General features: G+C 39.7%; 1 protein-coding gene across 1 annotated transcript in view; it reads right to left on the bottom strand.

Moving 5' to 3' along the window:
• Window positions 1-216: 216 nt before the first annotated feature.
• The window catches only part of adcy8 (adenylate cyclase 8 (brain)), a 142,227-nt gene continuing 114,552 nt past the window's right edge, over window positions 217-27,891 (bottom strand). Inside the window, exons 14-18 of the mRNA XM_085388505.1 lie at window positions 12,961-13,119; window positions 5,105-5,251; window positions 2,123-2,215; window positions 1,438-1,552; window positions 217-728 (exon numbers count right to left, since the gene is read on the bottom strand). Of these exons, the coding sequence (XP_085244631.1) occupies window positions 229-728; window positions 1,438-1,552; window positions 2,123-2,215; window positions 5,105-5,251; window positions 12,961-13,119 (1,014 nt within the window). The 3' untranslated portion in view covers window positions 217-228. The remainder of the gene's footprint in view (window positions 729-1,437; window positions 1,553-2,122; window positions 2,216-5,104; window positions 5,252-12,960; window positions 13,120-27,891) is intronic.

Raw genomic sequence — 27,891 nt, 5'->3', positions numbered from 1 at the left:
AGCCTTTATTCAGTACAACATAAACTTACAATTCAGGACCTGAAAGCAGCTTAAACTGCAACAGCTCCTCAAGGACTTTTGTTTGTTGTGTTTTTTTTGCGAACATGCTAGAAAGAAATGTTCTTTAGCTCCGCCCACTTAGGTTTAACTCAACCGCAGGCACTATTTCTGGCTGACGAGCAGCCCTGCCTCTGAGAGATCTGTGGAACTGAAACTCCAGTCTGCTCTTCAGGACAGCTCAGTTTTATCAGCTGCTTCAGCGTGATGGCCCCCTCCCACCTCGGAGCCACCGTGTGCTAACAACGTCCTCCGGTTGTAGTGGTGGTGGCCCTTCATGATGCCCGAGTTGTTGTTCTCGTTGAGGATTTGCTTTTGCTTCTGCCGGTTGAGCGACTGCACCAGGCCGAGCACCACGGCCGCCAGCGAGTACTGGCCGGTGATTTTGCGGGGCTGCAGGATGAGCGGGTTGGGCTGCACGCGGCCCAGCAAGAAGTGCGTTCGGATCTTGCCCTCCTGCTCGCTGATGCCCTTCACGTAGATCTCGCCGCGGTACTCGAACGCGAAGCCGCGCTCCTTCAGGATCAGGTAGGTCTCCTCGGGAACCTGGATCTTGCCGCTCACGCCGGTGCTGTCCATCCGGCTGGCCAGATTCACCGTCTTCCCCCAGATGTCGTACTGAGGCTTCTTGGCACCGATCACGCCTGCCACCACCGAGCCATGAGTCATACCTGCCAAAAACACACAGGACCAGCTGTTAGGGGCTGAACCATTTTTTATTAAAAACACAAAAAGGGTCTTCTTGCTTTTGTTTTCATTTTTAATGATGCAAATCTGGAGGTGCTAAAAACTGCAGTTCCTTAAAAGGCCACTTGAGACTCCAAAAGTCAGTGAATCTCCAACTAAACATCCAGCTGTGCGTTTTGTTGTTTTCTCATTTTATTTTGCACTGATTAGCATCTGACTCTTTGTGTACTTGTTGTTCTGCACTTAAGGACTGAAAGAACCCGAAGAAGTCTGCTGTCGCAATCTGCACTCCTCGATGTTGAGTTTGCCTTGAGACAGCTGATCTTTGCTTTTTATTGTCAGAAAGTATATGAAGTCCTTTGAAAAACAAGGTAAAACTAAGCACACCCTACTGCTTCTACAGGAAACAATTCAACCAGTTGCTTTTTCTCAGTTTCATGGATTTCAGGTTGATGCAGTGACACTGAGAACATTATTTCTGTGCTGCAGCCACATTAAAAGGTAAAAATGCTTTTTGTTTGCTTTTATTTCTTTCACCTGCACTGCAGAAACTACTACCCACTTGTCTTCACACAGCGTTCTGGTGTTTGTCATTGAAAATTAAAACTGAGTCCACTCCACTCTGAGTGTTTAGACTGAGATGATCTCCACAAAATGTTACCCACTTTACTCTTTCGTCATCAAAGCTCTTACCGATCCTCAGCTCAAAGTTGTTGAAGGAGTGCTTGTTAATCTCTTGGATGCTCTCGTTGAGGGCGATGGCGAAGTCTGCCAACGCACACAGGTGACCCCATTTATCTTCACATTGCTGTGGGAGTGAGAGCAGAAGGGTCTGAGTCAGCTGAACATCAGGACCAGCTGCAGGGCAGGCGCATCAGAGATGAACTGTGTCAGAAAACTCTTTTCACTGCCGTGGATACTGAAGCCTTCACTCAAGGTTTTAGGCACACGATCTAATGCTTCCACTCGAACAGATGCGACGGGCTGGGATCTGTCATTATTTTTATTTATTAGTTTAATTACTTCCACACAGCCTGAAAAGTCCTCTGATATTTTCTAGTACTTCTGCCTCAAAATACCAAATTACAAGAAGCAAAATAGTTCACATGTGGTACTGACTCCAGCCATGCTGCAAAACTTTGATCAAACAACCAATTTTCAGCAAAGTTACACTTAACTAGCTAACAGATGGCGCTCTTAGTGTGAGGATCCTAACCAGCATGTTTGGAGAAATGAAACGTCAGAATGTTAGAAATCAGATTCATTAAATCTTCGTATTATTTTTAAAACCACTTAATTACCTTTTATTTTCATTTAATGTATACAAATTATTTTGTTCATGTAAAGTAAAGAAAACAGCCGGCCCCAAGGGTCTCACCTGCTTCTCAGGTGACAGACCAGAGACGGCCATGTAGGTGCTTCCAATCGTCTTGATCTTCTCGATGTCCTGAAATCGGTCTTCACCCAGCAGCTGTAAAGTCAGAGAGACACTTTGAACATTTGTGTTTGCTTTCTTGTTCTTGCAAATATTTTACTTCCGAAGCCACAACAAGTGAAGAAGCTCCAGCTCTGTTAATCCTTCCATCTGCCACCGCCTGTCATGGATAACGGAGTTTGGGCTCCGTGATGTTTTTTCTCCCAGGAACCTTTTTCGGGGACATAATCGTTCATGTTACTGGTTAAATTGAATTAAAAAACTGAACTGAACATCACTGTGTTTCTGCTTTTGCACTATGTGAAGATAAGTTGAGTAAATTACTAAGCTGATGTGGCAACAGCTATTTCCTCCTCACTCTGTCAGCCTCTGTCTTTGTCAGAGCTGCTCTTGGCTGGTAAACACACAAATCCTCAGCAGGCAGCATTTCATCAAAGTCGATACCTGTTCCAGCTTTCTCATTTTGTTTTCCATGGCTTTCCACTCTACTATCTGGCAAGTAGCAGTATTTGTTTGCATATTGCAATACTAAACAAAACCACAAATTACAACAAGATTTGAGACATGACTAAATAAAGCACAACGTGTCACCAAACATGAAATGCGGTTTTGGGGAGTAACAGAATACACGTACCGGCATTACGTATTTAAAATACAAAATATGAGTGACTGCATTTTGTTACAGTTACTGTTTAAATAGGTGATGATTAGAATTCAGTTACTTTGTTGAAATAAATGGATTACACAGCGGTCTTCTCCTGTTTCATATTAGGCTATCCCCTCTCTAATTTTGTTAATTCCATGCATTACCAGAAACCCAAACAAAACACGCAATAAGAGGCTCTAATGTAAACGTCCTGTTAATGTTGGTGGCGTCAGTTACACAGTGGACCCAGAGCCAGCAGTGCACGGGCAGGAATGCTTTTCTTACTTGGAAATTCCGACGCCACTTCACATTTAAAGAAGAACGGGAAATCTGACCGTGCAATGCAAACTCTGTTTGCCAGCAACCAAGCTGCTCTCAGCGTCAAAAGACTTCACCTCCAACCTAAAGAAAGTTATTTTTTAAAAACTAACGTTAGCCTACTGCAGCTACTTTGTTTTAGTTGTGGTAGCTACCTGGGTTATGTGCCACTTCAGTATCTTCGATGTACTACGGTGTACTAGACTGCAGACTGTTAGACTTGATGGTTAGCATTAACAACCTGCTAGCTGCAAATAATCATGTGCAGTTCTGAAAGCAGTCTATGAACTAACCTCAGCTAATGCCAGCTAGCAATGTTAGCTTGGTGGTGAGTACCCTTCAGTAATAGTAATAAATCACAGCAATAGTACATTCATGTAGTTGCAAAAAGCATGATAATATATCAAGTAATCAGAATACGTTACATTGAGTAACTTAACAGAATACATTACAAACTACATTTTGGGCCATGTATTCTGTAATCTGTAGTGGAAACCATTTTAAAAGTGACCTTCCCAACACGGTATATGGATAATTTATCACTATGAATTTGGGTGTGTCTGGGAGATGATTCAGGTAAGCATTTGCTTGGAGCCAAGAGAGTTAAAATGGATGATATGTCACTGGAGTTGGTTGTAACTGAACCCTGAATAATCCAGTAACATGTTTGCTTGACTCTGTAGGCCTTACAAGAAAAATCTCTGGATATATGACGTAATAAGCAAAAAAAAAGCTTACATCAATCCAAATCTGACTTTTATTTCTTTTCTGATAGGTTCCTTGTTGTGGTTGTCTAATCAGAGTTTAACCAACCAGTGTTCACAGAAGTATCTAAACCAGGGAAAATGAAAACAGTCTAAAGATTAAGCTGATTAACATTCTGATGGTGGGAACACACAAGTTCCTGTGGATGGAAACAGCGGCAAAGTACCATAACAAAAATGTGGAGTTGCTTATTGTTCAGTTTTCCGACATGACAGCAAACAAAGAGATTCTCTTTGCAGTCAGCTGATATAAAACTATCATCGTTTTTACAGGAATCTGTTACTTTTAAACCACAACTCATCGTTGTATCATTGTCTGCTGTGGAAAACAATCAGACTGATGCATAAATCTTACTCACTTCTTTGCTAATTGTCCCCTAAAACGAAGCCATTTATTCTGATCTTGTCATCTGCAGTGAGAGCCCCTCTGCCGTGGGCTCATACTGCAAGGTCTGTTCTTGTTTTGAGGGAAAGTGAGTGAGGATTGTGGCCCGAGGCAGCAGAGAGCGCAGCTGGTGTCTGCCTGTCTCTGCGCTTATTAGGAGACTTTGACATTTTCTGTCAGAGACTTCGGTTCAGAGGCTTGATCAGGACCACGAGTTCCTGTAGACTTCAACTCTGTCCACAGGGAACCAAAAAGTGCAAAGTTTTGTGAAACTTCTGCAAGCATCCTAACTCACACTGAATCTGACGCATGGAGACTTATTGAGCAGCTCTTTTATCAACTGGTTTCTTCTCATTTGAAGGTTCCTTCTTGCTGATGCAACAAGGTAACTGTTTCTACAGTTCTGCTTTGGTGGATCAGTCGCAGTAATTCTGTACTTCAGTCTGTTTTGAACTCGTGTAGAAAGTCTGGAGCAGCTGCCACGGAAGCTTAAAAATCCTCCCTGTATCATGAAAGCTAAATCAATACAGGATGAGAGCTAATATCTGGGTTCATATCAGTGGAACCCACAAGCTTTTGTGTCTGTGGTGTTTATTTCCTGTGCGGGTGCGTTTCTGTCTGAAATCAGTGCTTGTTGATAACCTGTGCACGTATGTGAGTGTGCTCGTTGTTTCTGGCTTCGGATTAACCCGCTGTGAAGTGATCTGCTTTTCATGAAAAACAGAAGATGCTGACATCAGAGACGGTCCTCTGCATGTTTAAAATGTTTGTCTGAAGCAGAAGTGGGCACACTTGAAAATCTGCAGTCTCACCTCATCAAAGTCAGCGATGATTTCATTGAGGAGCCTCAGGCACTCGACTCCTTGGTTGTTCATCTCGGTCTGGGAGTAGAAGTCAGCAAAGCCTGGGATGGAGGCAAACATCACGCCCACGGCATCGTAGGACTGCGAGTACAGCTCCTGTGGGTAAACACGTCACGAGTGAGCTCACGGTGTCACGTTTTCTTGAATCACAAACAAGATAACTTCATTCAGTCACTTGTTTTGTGTCTCTATGGATACTGCAGAACCAAGCATTGGTGAATTTGGCCACGCATTCAAACAATCGTCTGGCTGACAGATGACATTATAGCAGCAGGTCGATCATTGCTTTACTCTCCAGAGAATTGAGTGAAACTTTACACAAGACAAATGTGACACTGCCCCACTTTCATCCCCTCTGAATTTCTTCCAGTAAATGAAAACAGAAATTAAACTTTGGTGTTGGGCACTCCACTTGTAATATCTAAGGGAAGACACTAACAGAGAACTGTAATAGAACAGACTGTGCTCCAGGTTATCGTCCGCTTTTTAGCCCTCTCAAGAACACTTTAGTTAAAGTTCAAGCTGAGAGGCAAAAATATCAGGAGAGAGGGAGTCACAGAAAGGGACTGAGGGGAGGTTGGTTGCAAAGTGGCTTGCAGAGGCAAAAGCAACGTGTAGTTTAAATAGTGTGACATGTGCAATATTTGCCAATGAAGATAACGACTCATCAGCTGATTTGAACCAGCTTGATTGGTGCAGTTTGTGGAGCTGAATAATTGCAGTTAATAGTATCAGGGGCTTCTCTCACTTCATGGTGATGTGACTCACTTGACGGTAGATGGTGATGTTCTGGAGGCCTCAGTTCTTCCTGGATTGTCTTGGACCATCAAAATAAACTAAGAGGATACACGTCATATAAAACCTGTGCCGTTGTTTGAATGGATGATGTTGGATTATGACACTTTCTCAGACCTGCACTGAGCTCCTTGGATTTTTCCAATAGTCTCTGTGTTGGTGAGTGCTCTCAAATAAAGCCTTTCTATGTTTCCACAGAGCAGCTGTCAGCTGTAGTCAATCATATCCCTGACAGGAAGTTTGGAGGTAAAACACTTTTTGGAGCTTTAAAACAAAGCACCGAAAAGCCCGCACAGCAGCAATCATTACCTTACAGTTTTGTGCATTACACAGTGCTCATCACTAGGGGGCACTGTTGATACGTGACCGGGCGGGAGGCGTGCTGACATGCAGTAGCATGTCCTCACACGCAGTTGCTCTTTGTGCCATTATGGAGGCATTTTAATGATGAGCTAGAAAACATAACGTCTGTCCAGAGTTCAACATTTGGAGGTAATAATTCAGGAGAAGCTGGGTGACTCTCTCTGTCTGTTATCATTTTAATGTAATTACACACTTATAAAAATAAGCCTTTGACTTTATTGTGAAATCATACAAGCTTAATGAGCTCAGTCAAATGTCAGCGCCTTCAAAGTGGAACTCAGTAAAAGTCGAACTAATTTAATTGCTCGGTTATTCCCGGTGCCTTTTCAGGGCAGCCAGAGCTCCGAGGTTTGTTTGGGCTTTACTTTTTCCTGCAAACTAAGCCTCCCTAACATACTTCAGGAGGAGTTTTCTAATACTAAATAGAAAGATGGGTGACTAAAGGCAGTAATGCTCCACCATCAACACTCCATCACCTCCAATTAAGTATTCAGTTCACTTTAGTACTTAAATTGGATCATGCATCTGTGATCTGAAGAAAAAAAAGACCTTTCTCATCCCATTGAGCAAATTTTTAATTAGATTAAATAAAGAAATAAAAATCTTGATAAGGGTTAAGAATGTAAAACACAAACACAGACTACAGGGCTACACTGCTGAGGATGATGCTTACGGGCTGTGACAGCAACTCTGACATCATATTTTATACTGTGCATCTCCGGGCGTTTACAGAGGTTTGGGTGATGCACAAACATCATAATGTTTTGGATTAGAATAACCTATATTTAGCCAAGTTATGTCAAACCCTGAAGAAATGAAATTTAATTATTTCAGCACAACATGTACATTTCAGTGGGGTGTACTGTGGAGCCAGTTCGACAGAGCCGGGCTTTCTTTAGCTTTTTTAACAATCCCTAAAACCCCAGGCGGAGATGGTGGCGATCACATAAATGGTTATCAGTGTTGTTTGTTAACCACGTTTTCTGCTTCGAGGTGTGTGGAATTTCATATAACTGGGGGGCAATGTTTGCATCATTTCTGTCTTCGATGGAGAGCACTGCCTCAGTAAATCATTCAATCATGTAAATTTACAAGTTGATATCTTTCACTTATCCTCACTGTGCTCTCAGTGCTGTTTACCTCTAAACTTTACTTGACGTTGTAATCTCGGTGGACACTCACGTTGAGCCCAACATATTCATGTCTGGCTTTAGCGGTGACCATCAGTGTTATGCATTTTGATTTGTCCCTTTCCTGATGCTGCAGTCATCATTTACTTTGAATTGTGCTAAAAATAAAAATAATAAAATAATAACATATCAAATGACTTGCTGCTGGGTTCGTGTATGCATTTAGCATTGCACCATCACTCTCTCATACAAATATGGCGACTTATGCCTCCAAAGTACAGACAAAAACCCCCAAATAAAAATGCTAACATTGATTTAAAGCAGAGAGATGTTCCGTCTATCTACAGTTTGTTGTTTGATTATCTCATCGTGATGATCAGCTACAGCTTAGAATCATAATTCCAGGAGCCAAGTTCTGCTCGAGCTATAGATCTGATGTTGATCCGAAACTGTCTTTTATGAGTCACTGAAGTCAGATGCAGTAGTTTCTGAGATTACCTCAGAAAGGCCTCCAGGCAAAAGAATTCCAAGCACTAAGAACTCGGAGGGCAGCGCGCGGTTAGCCACATGCTTTAGGACGAGTGCTGGCTGCCCCGGCACTGATGCAGCATGTCTGCTGCCATGATGACATTAAAACATGGGGGAGGTGTCAGGAACTTTTAGTCTAAAAACAGGGGCAAAGATGTTATTTAAGACCATCATTTTCTTCTCCTCTTTTTCCTTTGCCAAAAATATTTGGATCAACCAATCACTTAGCTTGATGCACAAGTGTCTGTAACAAACAAGTGTCGTTGAAGCAGCAAACCTTTGTTTCTACAGATATGTTTTTCTGTCTTTCCTTGAAGTCACATTTATTCATTTTTCCACTTCCACTTCCTCACTTTCCACTCCATTTTCCACTTGGGTCATTATGAAATTTGGCGTGAGTTTAATGTTCCAACGCTGACAGTTGTACTCGAAACGCCTCGAAGACGTTCAGAAACACGCCATAATTTGCATGACAGCTCTCAGTGTGTTTCCAGCCACTCTGCTTTCAAACACTTTGTTGCATTTCAATCATTCACTTCAACTTTACTTTGGGATCCTTTTTGATTCTATACGATTTTCCTCTAAATGTTTCAAAATAAAAGCTTTACTAGAAGACGAAGAAGAATTCAGAAATGATCCATGAATTGACGAGAATAAGAAACTAAAAATGTGGCGTCAAAATAAAAACTTGACTGAAGCTGTTACTGAAATTTAACAGATTAAATTCTGCTGAAGTGCCATTTAGTAAGCGACTGACACACTCAGGAATAAAACCTTCAAAAAAACGAAGCTACCTGGTGGAATAAATGATGCTGAGTTTTAATTGATTCCAAAGATCATCAAAACCTCCTCAGGGGTGTGGGAGCCTATTAATAACCCAGTGCTCTGGTATCTAAATCACAGAACAACAAACATCCTGATTAATAATGCAACAAGTGATTAGAAGTCAAACTATTCTAATGGATGCATTTTTAATCGTGTCCTTTTTAATTAGAAGCAGAATGATATCGGCTCTCCTCTCCTGACATTCATAATTCATAGGTTGCTCGACCTTTGTTTGGAAGGCAAAGGAACATTGGAGATTTGATCATCAAGGAGGCAAGAGAGGACAATACAGCAATTTGAAAGGACTAGTGATAACGGGTGTGTTTGCAGACCAGTGGCATCAGGTATTACTGAGCTGGTGAAGGAGAGCGACGAAGAATGGACGACTGGAAGAAAAACAGCATCAAGAAGCTGTTTTGTTGTCACCTCTTCCTGCACTTTAAGCAAAAACACAGATAACCTTAACGTAATAATCTCTGATCGATATATCAACACGGTGGCTTTATCATAAGGGATAGTGTTCAAGTTAAAAAGTGTCAAAGGGAAAAGGAGGGGATTGCGCTGTTTCAGCTCAAACTTTTTCAGTATCTACAAATTATACATTTATGCGTGGGTCTATCCCCGATGTTAACGCTAAACCTAAAAATCATATTCTCTGTTATCTTTTTTGGTCAACCAACCTCTAAACCTCTGATTTCCCAGTTCGCCAAAGTTTTTGTTATTCCGGTTAATGCCAACCGTCTGAGGGAGGCCTGGGCCAACTAGACTGCACCCTAGCCACCTTTGGCTCCTCTGATAGGCCACTTCCATCTCACCAAAGGAAACACGGGGATAGGGACGATTGCTGCAAAGAGACAAATCTTACAAGAATGGAAATCCCCATCACCTCCTTGTTCCAAAAAGATTCGTTGCTGCAAAGGGAAGTCTCTGAGCAGTTCTCAGGGCATCTGGAAACCTCTCCTGTAGGGGTGGGTTTTTATAATCGATTCATCGATTAAAATCGATTCTGGCTTGGATAACGTAAAATCGATTCATTAAAATCCTAAATCGATTTTTTAATATAAATTTATTTTGTCCGAAATGCCAGAATCTCTGGTGACATCTCACAAAATTTCAAGAACCTCCAAACAGTAAATGAGAGCAGGTACAGGGATTCTGCACATAGACTTAATCACACAGCGGATCAGAATCAGTTAGATGTCGCCTTTCTCACAGTCGGGGCTGAAAGCCGACAGCTCGCTGATCCGGGTCCGCGCTTTGTGTTCACGCCCTTTATGCGCTGATTCTAAAGCTGTTAGTTTGATCTCTCTCCAAACAATATTGACCGAATCAGCAGCAAAAGAAGATCCAAACGCTTCACATAAACAGCGTCATGAATTCTTTTACTGTTTTGCTTCCATTGCGATGCGCAGCTCTCTCTCTCTCCCTCTCTCTCTCTCCCTCTCTCTCTCTCTCCCCCCCCCCTCTCTCTCGAACAGTTTCGCTTTCTTCATTATTCGCTTGCTTGTTACACAAGTCTACTGTTGCTTACAGCGCTGTCGGCCGCTGTTTTTTCCCCTTTTACATTCTTCCGAAAAGAAAACCTCATTTCTGCTGTTCAATACTGAACAAATTGAAACTTTTTAAAATTATTCAAAATGCAAAATGCTTAGCCATGTCTCTAATAAAACCGCTGTAACGTCAGAGGTAATGTTCATTAATTAATGGTTTTCTTTCGTTTTTGATGTACTGCAGAATATTTTTATAAAATCCCAGGCCAGGAAAATCACCTACATGTTTTTCTGTGTTTTATCTTCAGCTACTTTGACACAAAGGCATCTGCTGTGATGCTCACACCTTGGATAAAGTCTTGAGAGTGTCAGCTTCCTTTTTATAGATACAAAAATATGTAAATGTCCTGATCTGAATTATATCTCTGACTGTCAAAATTTCCCAGATTTAAATCGAATCGAATCGAATTAAATCGAATCGATTCGGGACCTTGTGAATCGGAATTGAATCGATTCTAGAAATCAGTGACGATACCCAGCCCTACTCTCCTGGACTTGCAAGATGGGTCATAATCTGGAGAATTTCTTCCTGCAACTTTATGCTTGATGTCTGCTTATCAAGGTGATTTTTGCTATTAATCCTTTATATAACATCTCTCCACCCATTGATTTTCTTTCATTGTGTGTATTTGATTCTTTGTATAAATATATTTTTTAAAAAGTGTCATATAATAACTGTGATGATGGTTTATTATTTATAACTCATCCAACTGGATAGTGGACTTGGGGGCAGGGCTGCTTTGACTGACAGCTGTCCAGATGTGTGCAGCTGTACCCGCTCACTGTCTTGGCCTGGCTTCACCTTGGCTCATTAAACTGGATCTCACCGCTGTGTTTGTGCTGTTGGTGCTTTTTGGAGGATTTTTCATAACTAATGTTGAGTTGTTTTTTGCTACAGACCATGTGGCAGGTTTGTGCTTTTGTTTCAGTGACTGAAATTCTGTTGTTTTATTAGACTGTCACTTATGTATCACTAATTTCCTAATAAATAAGTTTGTGTTTGTGCGAGAACCAATTCATGATCAAATTACAGGTTTACAGCCTCTACAGCTAAATTTCTCCTTTGTGATGATGCAGTGATCTTTAACTCACCTGTTTGGATTTTGTGAAAGTTTAAAGTAAGCAGCGTGGCCTCTTTGACAGGCATGCAGACAGCAGCTGCTGCAGCTGCCTGGAAGCTTCACCTGCACTGAAAGTCACTGAAAGCATTTTTACTGGCATTATCTTTCTAATCATACGACCTGCTGTGTGATACAAATCTTGAGTTAAATTCTATTAGTTTGTTACTAACGAGTATTTAGTGGTAAGTCTGAGTGTAAATTTGTGCTCTCGTTTTATCTCCCCTTGGGGACAATTAAAAGCACCAGAAGAAGAGCGGCAGCGATAAGGTGAACAAAAAGTGACTGTGAAAAGTTTAATTCTCTGCAGAGTTGGGGCAGCTGAGTCACCGCTGTGCCAGAGACACAAATCAATGTGTGCTGACAGACAGACAACATGTTATTAAAATCAAATCGAATGCATGGGTTGGAAAAAAAAAAGGTCTCTAAAGATTTCCGGCTGAATGAACCGCCCCACCAATTCTCACTTTGTAAAGTCTTTGAAAAGCAATTACACTGCCTTTTCTTTTCTCTGCAGGCAGCAAGACCGAGACTCGGCGAACGAACTGTAATGAACACAGGGGACTCATTTTTCAGCAGGTCTGTGGTGAAAAAAATGAGGCGAAGCGTGCAAAGGAGACGCTGCTTTATAAAACCACTAAATATTGAGTCAGTCCAATGTTCAGATGTGACCTATCGTTTGCTGACAGGTTACTGAAAACATTAATCTTTCGAGTTGTCAGTGGCCTAAAAAACAACCTGTGTCTACTTCATCATTCCTGAAGGTAATAACAGGCTGTGATTCACAAATGCTAGCTGAGAGAACTGAGATCTGGAAATGGTACTTTACTCTGAATCAAGAGAAGAATAAAATTTGACAACAGTACAATGACCCAAAACGTCTGCTGCAAGCATCCACCCTACAATCAGATTCAGCCTTGACCCACTGCATCCTAATAACTGTAACGGTGCAGTTATATTAAGAAATTATAACTCATTTTAAGTGAGACCACTTTTAGTTTGAACCCCCCAAATATGTTGTTAATACAATACTGAGAAAGAGGAACAGGAAAAAAACATAGTGTATATAAAACACAGACGTCGTGTCTGAAACCTGCATTCTGTCTCATGACCAGTATGACTGCAAAAACAAAGTGCCCGTCAAGAGCTTAGATCTGTGACCAGAGCACCCAATTACAGGAAGCCACAGTCACACAGGCCCAGAGACTGGGTGCGGATCCCTCTGGCGATTTGTTGCTAGCATATTCCCAGACACCAACCAGCTAGCCAATGAAAATTTGATTACCGTTATTTAGCAGTTGCTGATATCACAAAGGTTTTGGTTTACTGGAGGCCTCTCAATTTTTCATATTTCAATTTGATGTGTATTTGTGACGAAATGACTCAAAGAACTTTTCCCCACCTCCAGATCCAGATCGACTCAACCGCTTTTTTGCTAAAAACCAACATAACCACTCGTATAACCACTTTTGGTGTGAGCGGGTTTTTGCACAGACCTCGTTGTCCCGGTCCTTCTCTAGGAAGTGTCGGGCCACGTGGCTGGGTAGGATGTTCCTCAGCATGTTCTCGTTGTGTTCTCGCAGCTCCTTCATCTCGTTGATCTCCTCCTTGGCCTGGACACGCCACAGGAAGTCCAGTCGTGCTGTGTACTCCAACTGAAGACAGAAAAATGAAGGCAGAGCACCTCAGATCAGTAACTGTCACAAATCAGAAACCCTAGTTCGGAGTGCCACTGTGTGCTCTAGCACCAGTGGATGCTTGCACTCGTATAATTCATTCAGGCTACTAAACAAATCATTTGGATGAGTTATTAATGTGTTTTTTAATCATTCATGCCATTGTGGCTGTTTGCAGATTAAACACTTCATCTGTTTCATGTGCAGAGAAGATCTTCTTTGGCCCGACATAATTTTACTGTACTTTGTGCATATACCAGCTCAAACATCCAGTGTATGAGATCTGATATCAGTAAACCATTTTGATGTATTTTAACCCTTTAAGACCTACCATAGAACCAAGTCCGCCAGAGCTTATATTATATTTTTACATGCTGTGGAGCCATTTTTGGGAGCATTTCAAGTTGCTATACATCAATACAACCATTACAGCCTAAATGTTAATAATATGCATGCATTAAGTGCATAGTAATTACATAAATTGCAAAAAATTGCAATAAACTACAAAAAAATTGAAAATCGTTTTTGTTTTTTAACATATATTTCTAGTTAGAGAAATTTAAGAGGTTTATCCCTCAAAACTGTAAATACAAAAAAGTTGCACAAACTAGTTTCCCACCACAGGAAATTTATTTTGAGTGTCTTCATAGTTTTATTTTTGAAATACACCAATTTCTATACACTGCAGGAAAAACGAAAATAAATATTATAGTGCAAATTTGCAAAAAAAACAGCATATGCATCAAAATAAACGATTTCCAGCAGTGCAATATGAGTCCTAAGCATCCCAGAAATGACACAGAAAGTCATAAAGTCAAACATAACTTTTAAAAACACCAGTATAGGCTCATGAGGCCTTGGTGGTAAAAAACTACATTTCCGCGACAATGACGTCACTTCCAGTTTCGGGCAGGACATAACGGACATGCGATAGTTTGTGCTGATGGACGTAGGAAGTGTTACAAACAGCTGATCGGATCGGCAAAGCCTGTTTCTGGAATATTATGGGTTTTTTTGCTGCAAGTGCTTTTTATGCAGTTTTTGCAAAGCTTTATGTGGAAGGAAACTGTGACCGAGGACAAGCTGATGCCATAAGATGTAAGTACAACTCCTCCGGTTTCATATGCAAAAACAATTATTGCGCTAGCTCACGTGGTTGCAGTGCTACCGGGATTTAAAAATAGTTACGCAAAACGGAGCGTGCCTGCTCTGACCGGTTTTAAAGGGTTAAAATACAGAGACTTGAACACAGCTTCACCAAACTGCATAGCCCAGTTCTCCAAATCTACACACAGGCTTATTTTTTTTAAACAAACAAGGCACTCTTCAGCAGAAAAACAGCAGCGCTGCTTCTTCACACGATTAAAACAACCTACGCTGATGTTTGCCTGACAAGTGACCCCTTACGGCCATGCCTAATTATTGCCCTCGTTCTGAAGTCAAGGCTGAAATAGCGTGATACTTTTGCATGCTGTTAAGGAGATTTGAAGCTCAGCTTCAGGGGGTTGGCTCGACATACAAATTGTCTGATTTTGACAATGAAGACCACGGGTTGAAACTCGTCTTCTTCAGTCTAACCTCAAGTTATCTAAACTTCACAGAAGGAACTAAATCGTCAAAAAGAAGTGAATGAAAATATACGTCGTCTGACACCACTGTAGGGCTGCCACGATTAGTCGACTATCAAAATCGTTGACGACTGATTTAATAGTCGACGCGTCGTTTGAAGCTTTGTAAGATCCCGAAAGACGCAGGAATAAGTAGCAGGATTTAAGAGTGTAATAACGGACTGAAACAGAAGATGGCAGCACTGCATGTACAAGGATGCCAGCTGCTGTTAAACCCCGAAGAAGAAGAAGCTGTGTCCCAGAATTCATAGTGCAGCCCAGCTCAGTTTCCAACAATGGCGGCAGCTAGTTAGTTTTAATATTACTCTTATTATTCTTTCTGGGTCACAAAAAAACTTTTAACATATTTTCAGGCGAGAATGTAGCTGTGTAAACCTCAAATATCTGCTCAGTTTATCAAGACACCACATATTTTCAAAAGCGCTCCGACGTTTTCGGAGACGTCTGTTACCCACCAGCTCGATAGCTAGCCGGGGGCTAGGTCACTAGAGCCGTGAGAACACCAGACTTCCGGCAGATCGTTTTCAAACCCACCGCCGTCTATCGCTACTCAGGTTAAACATGACATATGAGTCACTTAGATAACTTAAAAATGTTATTGTTTGCCTTTTTTTCAGTATTTTATTTGTTCCTGAGTAAATCGGTTTGTCTGAGATTAAAGTTATAGTTTTTACACAGCGGAATAAACGTCAAGCAGACAGCTGATTATCAGAAGTGCGAGATGCTCGAGAATTTACTCCGGTGTCCTGTTATATTTTAGATAGCAAGGAGTTTATTAAACTTCACTGAAACAATCTGCAAATTTCATTAAAATTTAATAAACTATCATCTTGTCTTTATTTTTAGTTAGCACAGACCTTAAACACTTAAAGCTGTAAGCTAATGATAGTTATATAAGAGCAGATGCTGCTGGTGCAATAAGCTGTACGTTTTACGTTCAGTGGATGATGATCTGATTAGTCGACTATCAAAATAATCGTTTGTGGCAGCCCAACACCACCATCTCCTCGGTACTAAACATAGTAATATGATTGCTTTTCCAACAAAAGATTTAAACACAGACAAGCTTCAAAAAAGCACAACATCTGGCATAAATGTACATAGATATATTAACAACAAGTTATTTTAGAGGCCGTGGACAAAACAAGACATTTTGGATGTTCGATGTGGAGAAGACTGGATTAAAATGATGTTTATGCCTTCTGGCTGTTCTTCTACCAGCAAGAAAATATCAATACAATCACTAAAGTAATTGTATTGTTTTCTCCTGCTGGTAAAAGAAAAGAAAAAGTCAAAGAAAATCAGTTTTTTAAGTCATGAGTTGCAAACATTGTGAATCAAATTACAGAGTGATATACTCAGAGCGATGGGTCTTTAGAAATCAAACCTGCAACAGAGAATAATAATAAGACCAAAGGAGAGGACCCTGAAAATCTTTTTCTTTTCTTCTACTTTTGTTAAAATTCTAAAGAGGAATGGAATAAAGACACCCCAAAACTGAAAAGTAGAGCCAACAAAATGTGAGCTTTAATAAGGAGCTGATGGAAGCTAAAGGAAAATGAAGGCATGTAGCAAAGAAGGGAAAGTGCACCATGATAATGGGGATCAGGTAGGGACAAAAAGACAGAGAGACAAACAAGGAGAATGATCTTTATAAAGCAGAACAGCAAAACCAAAGGCCTCAGGATGATGGGACCTGATGAAACCACACGTTTCTGTGCTTATTTAACATGAGATGCTTCTGTGCTTCTCTTTTGTGGTCTTATCACTTGGTTTCAGGTTGGGTCGTTTACTTACATTACCGACGGTGTCCATCATATCTGATGAAAACACCCTCGCAGCCGTGCAACATTTTCTGAGATTTAGTCATATGTGATGGAAGTTGAGAGAGAAATGGTCCCAACCATCCTTATCCTTGTTATCTGTTATACCTAAAAATAAAAATGTATTTATTTATTCTCCACATATTCCCCAAATCTTCCCCAACCTCCAAAAAACAGGAAATCCATATCCTGTCTGTGTTCTCACCCGAGCCTAAACAGGCACTTGTTAATCACTTAACTGCTTAAACGTGTAACCAAAGTTCAGGGGAAAGTCTTTTGTTTATTTCATTTAGATGATGAAAAAGCTGAGCCGCAGTTCTGGATCAGGCGGCTAAATTAAAAAATCTGCTAAAAGCCAGATCAATTATGTAAAACATGAGGGTGCGATCAATCTGAAGCTCAGAAAAAGGATTCTAATAAGCAACACAAACCGATGTTTTGAATGCACAGTTAATACCAAGTCATTTGAATACATTAGAGACAAACAAAAGTCACCACCATTTACTTAATACTTGCAGATGAGAGGAAGAAAAAAAAACTAATTTTGAGGGCCGGCTGAAAAGCCTGCGAGGATTTAAGCGACTCTTTCCAGCGTTCAGCGGAAACCGTTTTGTGATTAATCGCGGTAACAATTAGTCACTTAATCATATGAGTGAATACAAAAACTTCAATCTCATTTTCTGTTTTTCTAATTACGAATGCAAAGCCTGACAGCCCCGTTAGTCGGTGGGATAATGAGATGGCGCCCGGTGAAAGAGCGGGTCGCTCCGCCGTTAGCCAACATGACCTCCGCTGTTCACCGATGGCTTCTGTTAACTGTACAGAAAATACCTCGCTCTCCTGTTCTAACGAACACGTTACTCAGTACAGGAGCTGCAGTCACCTCACACATTGTGGTTACTGCAGGTAATCTCCATTTATACAGTTACATACCTTAATGTGACAGCCCAACAACCCGACGAGCATTAAAATGTATGAAGATGTTAAACAAAGAAGATTTAGGCGAACAAATAAAATAAAAACAATAATCCTGTAATTTTTCTTTCAGCTAAATCTAGCTGGAGAGGGGGGACAGACATGGCTGATGGCTACTCTGGTTTAAATCATACGTGGTCCAATGACTGGCCTTCAGTGTGAGGTCAGAATAATGGCTTTTATCCTTTATGCTCCAACCACCTGGAAATCTTCACAACGCATTGTTGGAAATGACAATAAGCCCTCGATTAGTTTTTAATTTAAAAAAATGTAATTTTGTACGTGAAAGTGGTTCCATAGTGGACTGGTTTACACGTTTGCCTAACAAAGCAAGATCCCATCTGAAGACCAGGAGGAGGCACAAATCTCTCGTTGGGTTTTGTCAGGAAGCTCAAAAATCTGCCACATCAAAGCTGCTTGAATATTTGAGCTTGGGAGCATGAAAAAGTACTTACACCCTTCCTGATTTCTTAGTTTTCTGTATATTTGTCACACTTAACTGTTCCAGATCATCAGATTTTAATGTTAGACAACAATTACCTGAGTAAATACAAACTGCAGTTCTTTTTGCTTTTCATTTTTAAGGGACAACAGCTACTGAAACCTACCTGGCCCTATCTGAAAAAGTAATTGCTCTTCTTGTTAAATCATTAACAGAATTTTCACTAGCCACACCCAGGCCAGATTATTGTCTAAAACTATTTAGAAGTTATCCAATAATCAATAAACAGAGGTAGGGTAAAAGATCTCAAAACAATACATCATGCCACAATCTAAAGAAACAGCTGAGAAACAAAATCACTATCAGTCATGGAAGGGTTACAAAGCCATTTTTAAGGCTTTGTCTCTCACCGTGGTTCGCTGGAATCTCTTCGTCCACAAATGGAGAAAACCTGGAACAGTGGTGAACCCTCGCAGGAGAGGCTGGCTTACTGAAGAGCTCATCAGCGACTCATCCAGGAGGTCACAGAAGAAACCAGAACAAATTCAAAAGAACTGCAGGCCTCACTTAAGGTCAGAGTTCTTGAGATTGGGCAGAAATATCATCTGTGACAGAGTTCCAGGGAGAAAACACTGCTGACCAAAACGGAGACAAAGCCTCATATCACATTTGCCAAAAAACATCTTGATGATCCCGAAGTGTTTTGGGAATATATTCTGTAGACTGATGGAAGGAAATTGGAACTTTTTGGAAAGTTTGCATCTCGTTATATCCGATGTAAAAATAACTTGCTATAAATGATGTAACCATGAATTCTGCTCTCTACCAGAAAATCCTGAAGGAGAAAGTCCAGTCATCAGTTCTTGCCCTGAAGCTCAAGATCACTCAGGTTATGCAGGACAATAATCTGGAGTCCAGTACTCTTAATGGCTAGAAAAACAAACAGTGGCCTAGTCAAACTCCAGACTCAAATCAGATCAAGATGCTTTAGCATGATGCTCAAAAACTCCACAACGAGGCTGAATCACAACAACTCTACAAAGAAGAATCGGCCAAAATTCCTCCACGGCGAAGTGAAAGATTCATTGCCAGTTATCACAAACACTTGATGGTAGTTCTCGCTGCCAAGGGTGGCACAATCAATTTTAGGTTTTACTTTTTCACTCAGGGCCAGGTTTGGATAGTGTTTTCTCTCCTTTTTCCTCCTGATTTAAAACCTGTATTTTGTATTTACAGGGGTTATCTTTGTCTAACACTAAAATTTGTTTGATGACCTGAAACATCTTAGTGTGACAAATATGCTGAAAACTAAAAATTCAGGAAAGGGGGCAAACACTTTTTCACAGCATTTTAGATCATTAATATTGTACATCACAGAGAGGGTTTTTACCCTTGACTCTAAGACATCCCAACTCTTATGCGACTGTGACTGTTATTGGGAAAATTATTGGGACCATTTGCAATGAACTTCTGATCCTGATGACTTTGAAATGGTTGTTTTAAGACCGAGGTAGGGCTGTGCGATATGACCAAAATCTCATATCCCGATATAAGACATTTATCGTCCCGACAACGATATAAATCACAAAAATGTAGCATTTTCTGTAAATTCTGTAAATTTCGGGCAACTCGACTTGTGTGAAGTGTTTCCAGCTGGGCGTCCTGTACCTGGAGTCGAGTGTTTTGACCGATGCATGAAACTATACATTTTTAGACATAAGTTGTAACGGCCGCCATTTACTTTGTGAGTATTACACGGCGTGCTGCGGGGAAAAGCCAGTTTTAATGTTTGAGTCTAAGGTTTACTTTGAGCACCTGACGGCTCTTTTTTGCTTCTCATCCATAAACTCTTTCCATACTCTTTCACGTGATTCTTGCGTAGGTGGTAAAAGAGGTTTGCCATGTTTGAGTCTGAGGTGGGGACCGGTTTGCAGCATAATTTCCATAGTAAAGGTCCGTGTCAGACTTTTCATAACCAAACCATGTCCATGCTGCAGAGGGAGCCCCTCGTTTAGAAATAAGGTCCTCGATTTGTTTTGTTTTGGTCATTCTGTTTGTCATCATTTCAGTTTATTTTGAAAAATCTCAACAGGATCTTCAGCTTTATTGTGAAAGGCTTGGGTGGAAAATAAACAAGCGGACAGCAGAGCCACACGCTGGGTTTACCGTCGTTGTTGCTAACGACAACGCGTAAAAACAGTTGCTTATCCGTCCGTAGTGTGGTTATTTTAAATATAACAGAAAGAGAGAACTTTCTGTTATATTCACTATAGTGACCATCAAAACGATGAAAAATATTGCCGTAAACAGTTTATTTTGCGACACCATGAAACAAACGATAGCGTAAAATGAAACGATAGATTTTTTCATATCGTCATCCGATATATATCGTTATACTGAACAGCCCGAGACTGAGGCTACAACTACTTGCAGTCAGATGACGACTTCCTTGTCCTTGTCGTCCTTTTTATATCCTTGTTAGACTGAGCGATGCTTACACTGACTGAGCATAAAGACGCTTATTATTTTGGGAAAGCTTATGAAGATATTGGAGCCAGTGAAATAATGTAATGAATTGAGGTTTACACGTGAGTGCTATTATTTGATTCTTCTTGTATTTGTGTTGTATTATTGCTGCCAGCAGTGCGGCCTTGATTAATGTTCGAGTCTTAAAATTATTCAGCAGAAAACTGGAGTGTCAAAAAGAAGAATCCCTAATCCTTTCAAATTAAGAGCTTTTTCTGAATGGCTGTAACGAATTGCTTCGTGCTTGCTGTGTTTGATAATGTAATTACGGCTCTGACAGGAAGCAGCACTCATGAACAACAACCTCATCTGGCTTCAGTGTTTCCACCATTAATTTATTACGCAAAAGGCTGCTGGCTTAGTTTCCTCTGCTGATCTGTTGATGCAATAATCAACTACCTACAACAAAAAACATATTATAGTAGCCAAATTTGCTAAGTCGATGCATTAACTTGTCTTATTGTATAAATGTGCAAAAACTCTTTCTTTTTCTTAACTTTCAGCACTTTTTTCCCGGGCTCGCATAATGAGCTGTACACTTGCAGCTCCAGATACCATCAAGGGAAAAGGTGAGAAAATTTTTACAGGGAAGACATTACACACAGCAGTCAGAGATAACGAGCGCTGAATAAAACCACAACTCTCGTAATGAAAGAGGCTGTGAAGACGAATAAAAGGCTGAAATAGTTTCCTTCATCTCTCCGCTCTAATAGGGTTTTCTCCACAGCACAATAAGTGTCTTTTGTGAAAGAAGCACTAACTAATGTTTTAACACCCTCTGTGTTCATGCATTTCTTCAACAATGGACGACAGGGCTGTGGGTTTTCAGCCCTGTTCTCATTCCAGAGCTTCATTACGCCATTGTTCAGCGTAACGATTATTACCTCTGTTTTGCTTCATCACTGTGTGCCTCTGTTGCTGGAGCTCTGCTTCAAACACAAACCACGGGCCATTCTGAAAAAGTGAGACTTCTGATTACTGTTGGAGTCGATTACTAGTAGGCAGAGGAGCGGATGTGAGTCAAAAGAATGTCGTGTCACTATATTTTGGTCCGTTTTAGTCAGAACTGCTCCGTGCTTCTTGTTGCTGCTCTTTGGGGAAATTTCTCCAATCTCAGCCCAACCTGTGTGCAATTACTAACGCCACAGTTGTATTTTCTAGTTCCAGCGGCTGCCAAAGTAGAAAATGGGGGTGAAAAACCTGCTGTTATGCTGGTAATGACATGTGTTTTGACAGCAGTCCAAACATATTGAAAATGTTTGCAGGTTTTTTTGAAGCATTATGTAAACTAGAAAAATTTGCATTTCCTGCGAAAATGCAGTGTGGATGCTTTAAAGCTGAAGCTGTATGCAAAAAGTAGCTGAAAAAGCTGAAAAGTTGCAGAAATTGTAAAAACTTTGCAGAAGCAAAGGAACTTTGCTAAAATGGAATAACTTAGCAGAACTGCAATATCTTAGAGGAAACATAATACTTGGCAGAAATACAATAGCATAGCAGAACTTAGCAGAAATATTGTAACTTACCAGAAACATAACTTCTCAAAAATACAAGAATTTAGGAGAAATAGTATAAGATAACAGAAAGAATATATTTAGACAAAAATACTTAAGCATTACAGAAACACTATGATTTAGAAAAATAGTACAACATAGCAGAAATACTGTGATTTACCAGAGACACTGTGATGAACTATGAATATTGTAATTTTAAATTAAGACTATGTTTTAGCACAAATATTATAATTTGGCAGAAATACTATGATACAGCACAAATACTCTGGTTTAGCACAAATATTATAACATAGCAGAAATACAATTATATAGCAGAAATGCTATATTTAGAAAGAAAAATATAATATAGTTGAAATAGTATGATTGAGCAGAAATACTACAATATAGCATAATAACAATGATTTAGCAGAAATACTATGATTGAGCAGAAGTACTAAGATGTAGTAAAAGTACTTTGATTTAACAGAAATACAATTATGGAGGAGTAATACTTTAAAATGGGAGAAATATTGATACACACACACACATACACAGAGCCTAAAGGGAAGAGTATTTGTGCCATGGAGTGTTAAGAATGTGAGGTCCATATTAGAAAAGCTGGTAAAATCATAAAAGTTTGCAGAATTGTAATAAATGATGAATATGAATTACTGGTCTGTGACAGTGTATTAATTTGTAGGGAAAAAAACATGTTGACCAAGGTGGAATCGAACCCACGATCTTTGGCTTGCAGACCCGTGTCATTACCAACTGCGCCACTGGGAAAGAGAGGAGCCGTTTTGAAAAACAGGGTGATGAGCAGTCAGAATTAGATCCCGGTGAGAGGCGAAAAACGCCGTTTTTTGGAGTTACAAAACGTTGTGTAACTCAAAAACTAGGTGGACTAGAGGCATAATTCTTGTACTGGGTGAATCAGCGGACTTTGGTGTACTTTGACTGCGATTTTCATTGCTCTTTGTACAACCGTCGCTGAGATATGACGAGAGAGGAAACGGAAGACCTCAGACATGATTGGCTGGCTGGGAAGCCGTGCAGGCCCTGATATGTGATATGTGTCTGAGTCCGCACAGAGGATTGGCTGCCTGGCAGAAATATATAGAAATAGTATGATTAAGCATAAATACTACATTTAGCAGAAATACTATATTAAGCACAAATCCTATAAAAAGCAGAAATAGTATATTAAGCACAAATCCTATTAAAAGCAGAAATAGTATATTAAGCACAAATCTTATAAAATAGCAGAAATAGTATGATTTAGCACAATAGTAATAAGTTAAACAGAAAAATTGGAAAAGCAAAATGGACAGCTGAAGAAATGCTGAACATGCTGAGGGTCCCTCAAATATACTTGTAAAATGAAAAAAATCAGCAAAAAAAATATATAACAGCCACACAATCAGAAATATGTACACATAAGGAAACACACATGCACAGAGAGACACACACACAAGATCCAATTCAGTCAACCAGTCTAAATATATTGAATTTGAATCTTAGAATGAGATCATCCCATTAAAAGGCCTTCTCTCTCTCTCTCTCTCTCTCTCTCTCTCTCTCTCTCTCTCTCTCTCTCTCTGTCACACACACACACACACACACACACACACACACACACACACACACACACACACACACACACACAGGGAGAGAGAAGTAAGTTTCTAGCTCAGTCAGCCTGGGAGCTGCTGAATTTGAATCCACCAATCAGAGAGCCTGTGCACTTTTTCCCGCCAAAACAGGTGCATCTATTTACACACGCAGCACAGAGAGACACAGGATTATCCGGTTGTTCAGTCTGATGTCACTAGCCGTGTCTGGGTCTAAACTCTGCTGCAGGTCCATATATCAAACGATCACTATGGCATTACTGAGAGTTGAAAAACTGTCTAAAGTCTTTCATCTTTAATAAAATGATCAGCGTTCTGCTCTACCAGGTGTAACAATTGAGTTTAACATCCAGGCATCCATGAAAACAGAATTTATGACATTTAATGGAGTTAGAAGTTAGCAGGGAGTTAGCTCGCTAGCTTCTATCTAAATACAATATAGCATGTCCTGACTGCGGGGTTTTGGAAACAAATTCAAACGTACAGCTCTGTTATCACTTCCAACATAAATGAAGACAGAAAGCTAAACAGCAGTGACGTTTGTAGGGTTACTGAAGTTGGGCTAGCTGGTATATAATGATGTGCTACGTGACCGCTAGCGACACAGCTATGTTAGCATAATATAAACAAGCTAACTTTTTTTCCACTTGATAAAAGTTACCGTGAGTGTTCTCGGTGGTCAGGAACAAATGTAATTGCATGGCAGGATGCTGTAAACGGACCAAACTTCAGCCAGGAGAACAACTGAGATAATCCATCCACAATACGAGGTTAGTCATTCATATACTGCTGCATGGGCTGGGCTGTCGTTACATCCTAAGGTTTTAAAAACTGAGCTTAAATAAATGATTAGCGGTAATAAAAGCCGAGGGAGGTCAACAGTGATCGCTGACTGTTTTAGGAGCTTTTTGAGATCAAATAGAAGAAAATACATAACATTAAACATGTTAACAACACAAATGCCATATTAAACGCAGACTACTTTAGACCCGGAAGTAGGATTCGTCGCGTCATCACTGAACAACCGGATTGCAGTCTATTTCTCATAATGACGACTCCCCTCAAACAAATGACCATAATTTCCTAACCGTAGGGGCTAGAGCGGTCATTCTTACACCGTTTTGTTCAGAAGAGATGGGGGAATCTTCAAGTGTTGACAATTTATCATTAAAATATGAATTTTTAGAGATATATGACATGGATGACTTGTTGACTTAGAAGCCACGAATTCCCCAATATGCAAATTTGAATGCCTCAGACCACATATATGATTGGCTGGCTGGGAAGCCGTGCAGGCCCTGATTTGTGGATTTGAATTCCTCAGCCCTCAGATATGATTGGCTGGCTTAGAAGCCATGAAGGCCCCAATATGCAAATTTGAATGCCTCAGGACACATATATGATTGGCTGGGAAGCCGTGCAGGCCCTGATTTGAAAATTTGAATGTCTCAGTCCTCAGAGAGGATTGGCTGCCTGGGGACCTGGCAGATATATATATAGAAATACTATGATTAAGCATAAATACTACATTTAGTAGAAATACTATGTTTTAGCACAAATACTATAAAAAGCAGAAATACTATAATTTAGCAGAAATACTATATTAAGCACAAATCCTATAAAAAGCAGAAATAGTATGATTAAGCATAAACACTACATTTAGTAGAAATACTATGTTTTAGCACAAATACTATAAAAAGCAGAAATACTATAATTTAGCAGAAATACTATATTAAGCACAAATCCTATAAAAAGCAGAAATAGTATGATTAAGCATAAACACTACATTTAGTAGAAATATTATGTTTGAGCAAAAATCCTATAAAAAGCAGAAATACTATATTAGGCACAAATCCTATCAAAAGCAGAAATAGTATGATTAAGCATAAATACATTTAAGAGAAATACTATGTTTTAGCACAAATAGTATAAAAAGCATAAATACTGTAATTTAGCAGAAATACTATATTAGGCACAAATTCTATGAAAAGCAGAAATAGTATGATTAAGCATAAATACTACATTTAGTAGAAATACTATGTTTTAGCACAAATCCTATAAAAAGCAGAAATACTGTACTATGATTTAGTAGAAAAACTATAAATAATCAGAAATACTATATTTGGCAGAAATACTATATTTTGCACAAATCTTATAAAATAGCAGAAATAGTATGATTTAGCACAATAGTAATAAGTTAAACAGAAAAATTGGAAAAGCAAAATGGACAGCTGAAAAAATGCTGAACATGCTGAGGGTCCCTCAAATATACTTGTTAAATGAAAAAATCTGCAAAAAAATGCACAGGGAGAGAGAAGTAAGTTTCTAGGTCAGCCTGGGAGCTGCTGAATTTGAATCCACCAATCAGAGAGCCTGTGTACTTTTTCCCGCCAAAACAGGTGCATCTATTTACACACGCAGCACAGAGAGGCACAGGATTATTGCAGCCTATTTCTCATAGTGACGACTCCCCTCAAACAAATGACCATAATTTCCTAACCGTAGGGGCTAGAGCGGTCATTCTTACACCGTTTTGTTCAGAAGAGATGGGGGAATCTTCCAGTGTTGACAATTTATCATTAAAATGTGAATTATTAAAGATATTTGACTTCTAATGCACCATAACTGAGTAGAGCGAAGCAAAAACTGGCTTGACTTGCCCTCAAACAACGCTTTGTAACTCGAAATCTATTTGGAGTATCGATATCATTCTTTCACCGTAAGAGACAGCAGGCTTTGGTGAACAATCATGGAAATTTTCAGGTCTCTGTGGAAATCCAACAAAAAGTTATGACGAGAGAAAAAAGTGGTTCATTTCCAGAGTTTGAAATCTGAAGAAATCTGAGCGAGGGACAAATTTCCTACCCTCAAACAAACATAATTCATGGCCAAATGGTAATAGGTGAGAAAACAATTCTTGAATTGTGAGCGTCAGGAGTGTCTGAAGATATACCAGGACAAGCCTCATGTCTTAACTTTGCTTCGTTAAGGAGATATGACGATTCGAATATGCCTCTCATTACAGAAATCCAGCGATGATTTTGAACAAACTCTCCATTGACTTTGTATGGAGAGTTTTCTGACCTTGTGTTGGTCTGAGGAGATTTGCCAAAATTCTATAAATCCCACAACAATGATAGTGACATTTTCTGAAAGCCAGCAAAAATACCTACGTTTTGATGTATAATTTGTGGAAGTTGAGTGAAAATTGAGCAAGTAGCAAGAAGTTGTTCGGACATGAAGTGAAAATTGCAAAAGCTTCAGTGACACACTGGAAGCCAAGAGCATAGCAACCATAACAACGCATGTATTTTGTGAAAAATCACAATTGTGCAACTGAAAACTTTAAGAGGCATAAAAGTAAAATGGTAAAAGATTTGAAAAAGCTGAATCATACCTGAATAGCCCAATAATTTGAGAACATTTTAAAGTTTGAATGGTTGTTCTACGTGAAAATATGAGGAAGTAGTTAAGTTTCAGAAACAAGCAAATTTTAGCAGAATTGCAGAAGTTTCCCATTCATTTCAATGGGACAAATTAAGCTTAATATTTTAAAAAGTATAATAGTGAAAAATACCAAAAGACATAGCAGGAATTAGCAGAAATAGCAGAATATTTTAAAATTTGAACGGTGAAAATCGGCTGAAAATTGCGGAAGTAGTTAAGTGCCAAAAAGTGTACGGAAGTCCCAAGAGGAACTCAAGAGTGTGGATGCTTAAAGCATCCACACAATTAATGTTAATGTCAGTGGTCACAGGTTCGTACAGACGGCAAACTTGATCCCAAAATAAACTGTGTTTTCTACCCCAAGTGTAAAACATGACAGAGCTTCTGCCATGGTTTCTGGCTGTGTTTCAGTCAGTGATGTCGGGGATTATTGTGTGGATGCTTTAAGCATCCACACTATTGAGTTCCTGTTTCTCTTTATTGTGTGGATGCTTTAAGCATCCACACTATTGAGTTCCTGTTTCTCTTTATTCTTTATACTTTATTATTCCAGTTGCTTCCGTACACTTTTTGGCACTTAACTACTTCCACAATTTTCAGCCGATTTTCACCGTTCAAATTTTAAACTATTCTGCTATTTCTGCTAATGATCGCTATGACTTTTGCTATTTTTTGCTATTATACTTTTTAAAATATTCCACTTTTTTCCTTTAATTTGTCCCATTGAAATGAATGGGAAACTTCCAAAATTCTGCTAAATTTTGCTTGTTTTTGAAACTTAACTACTTC

The sequence above is a fragment of the Rhamphochromis longiceps genome, linkage group LG18, assembly GCF_057381845.1.
Source record: "Rhamphochromis longiceps isolate RC_006_pf linkage group LG18, R_longiceps_female_GT1.1, whole genome shotgun sequence".
Classification (NCBI taxonomy): Eukaryota; Metazoa; Chordata; class Actinopteri; order Cichliformes; family Cichlidae; genus Rhamphochromis; species Rhamphochromis longiceps.
Note: the sequence above shows the minus strand (reverse complement) of the source record. Positions and strands in the feature narration are given on the sequence as shown.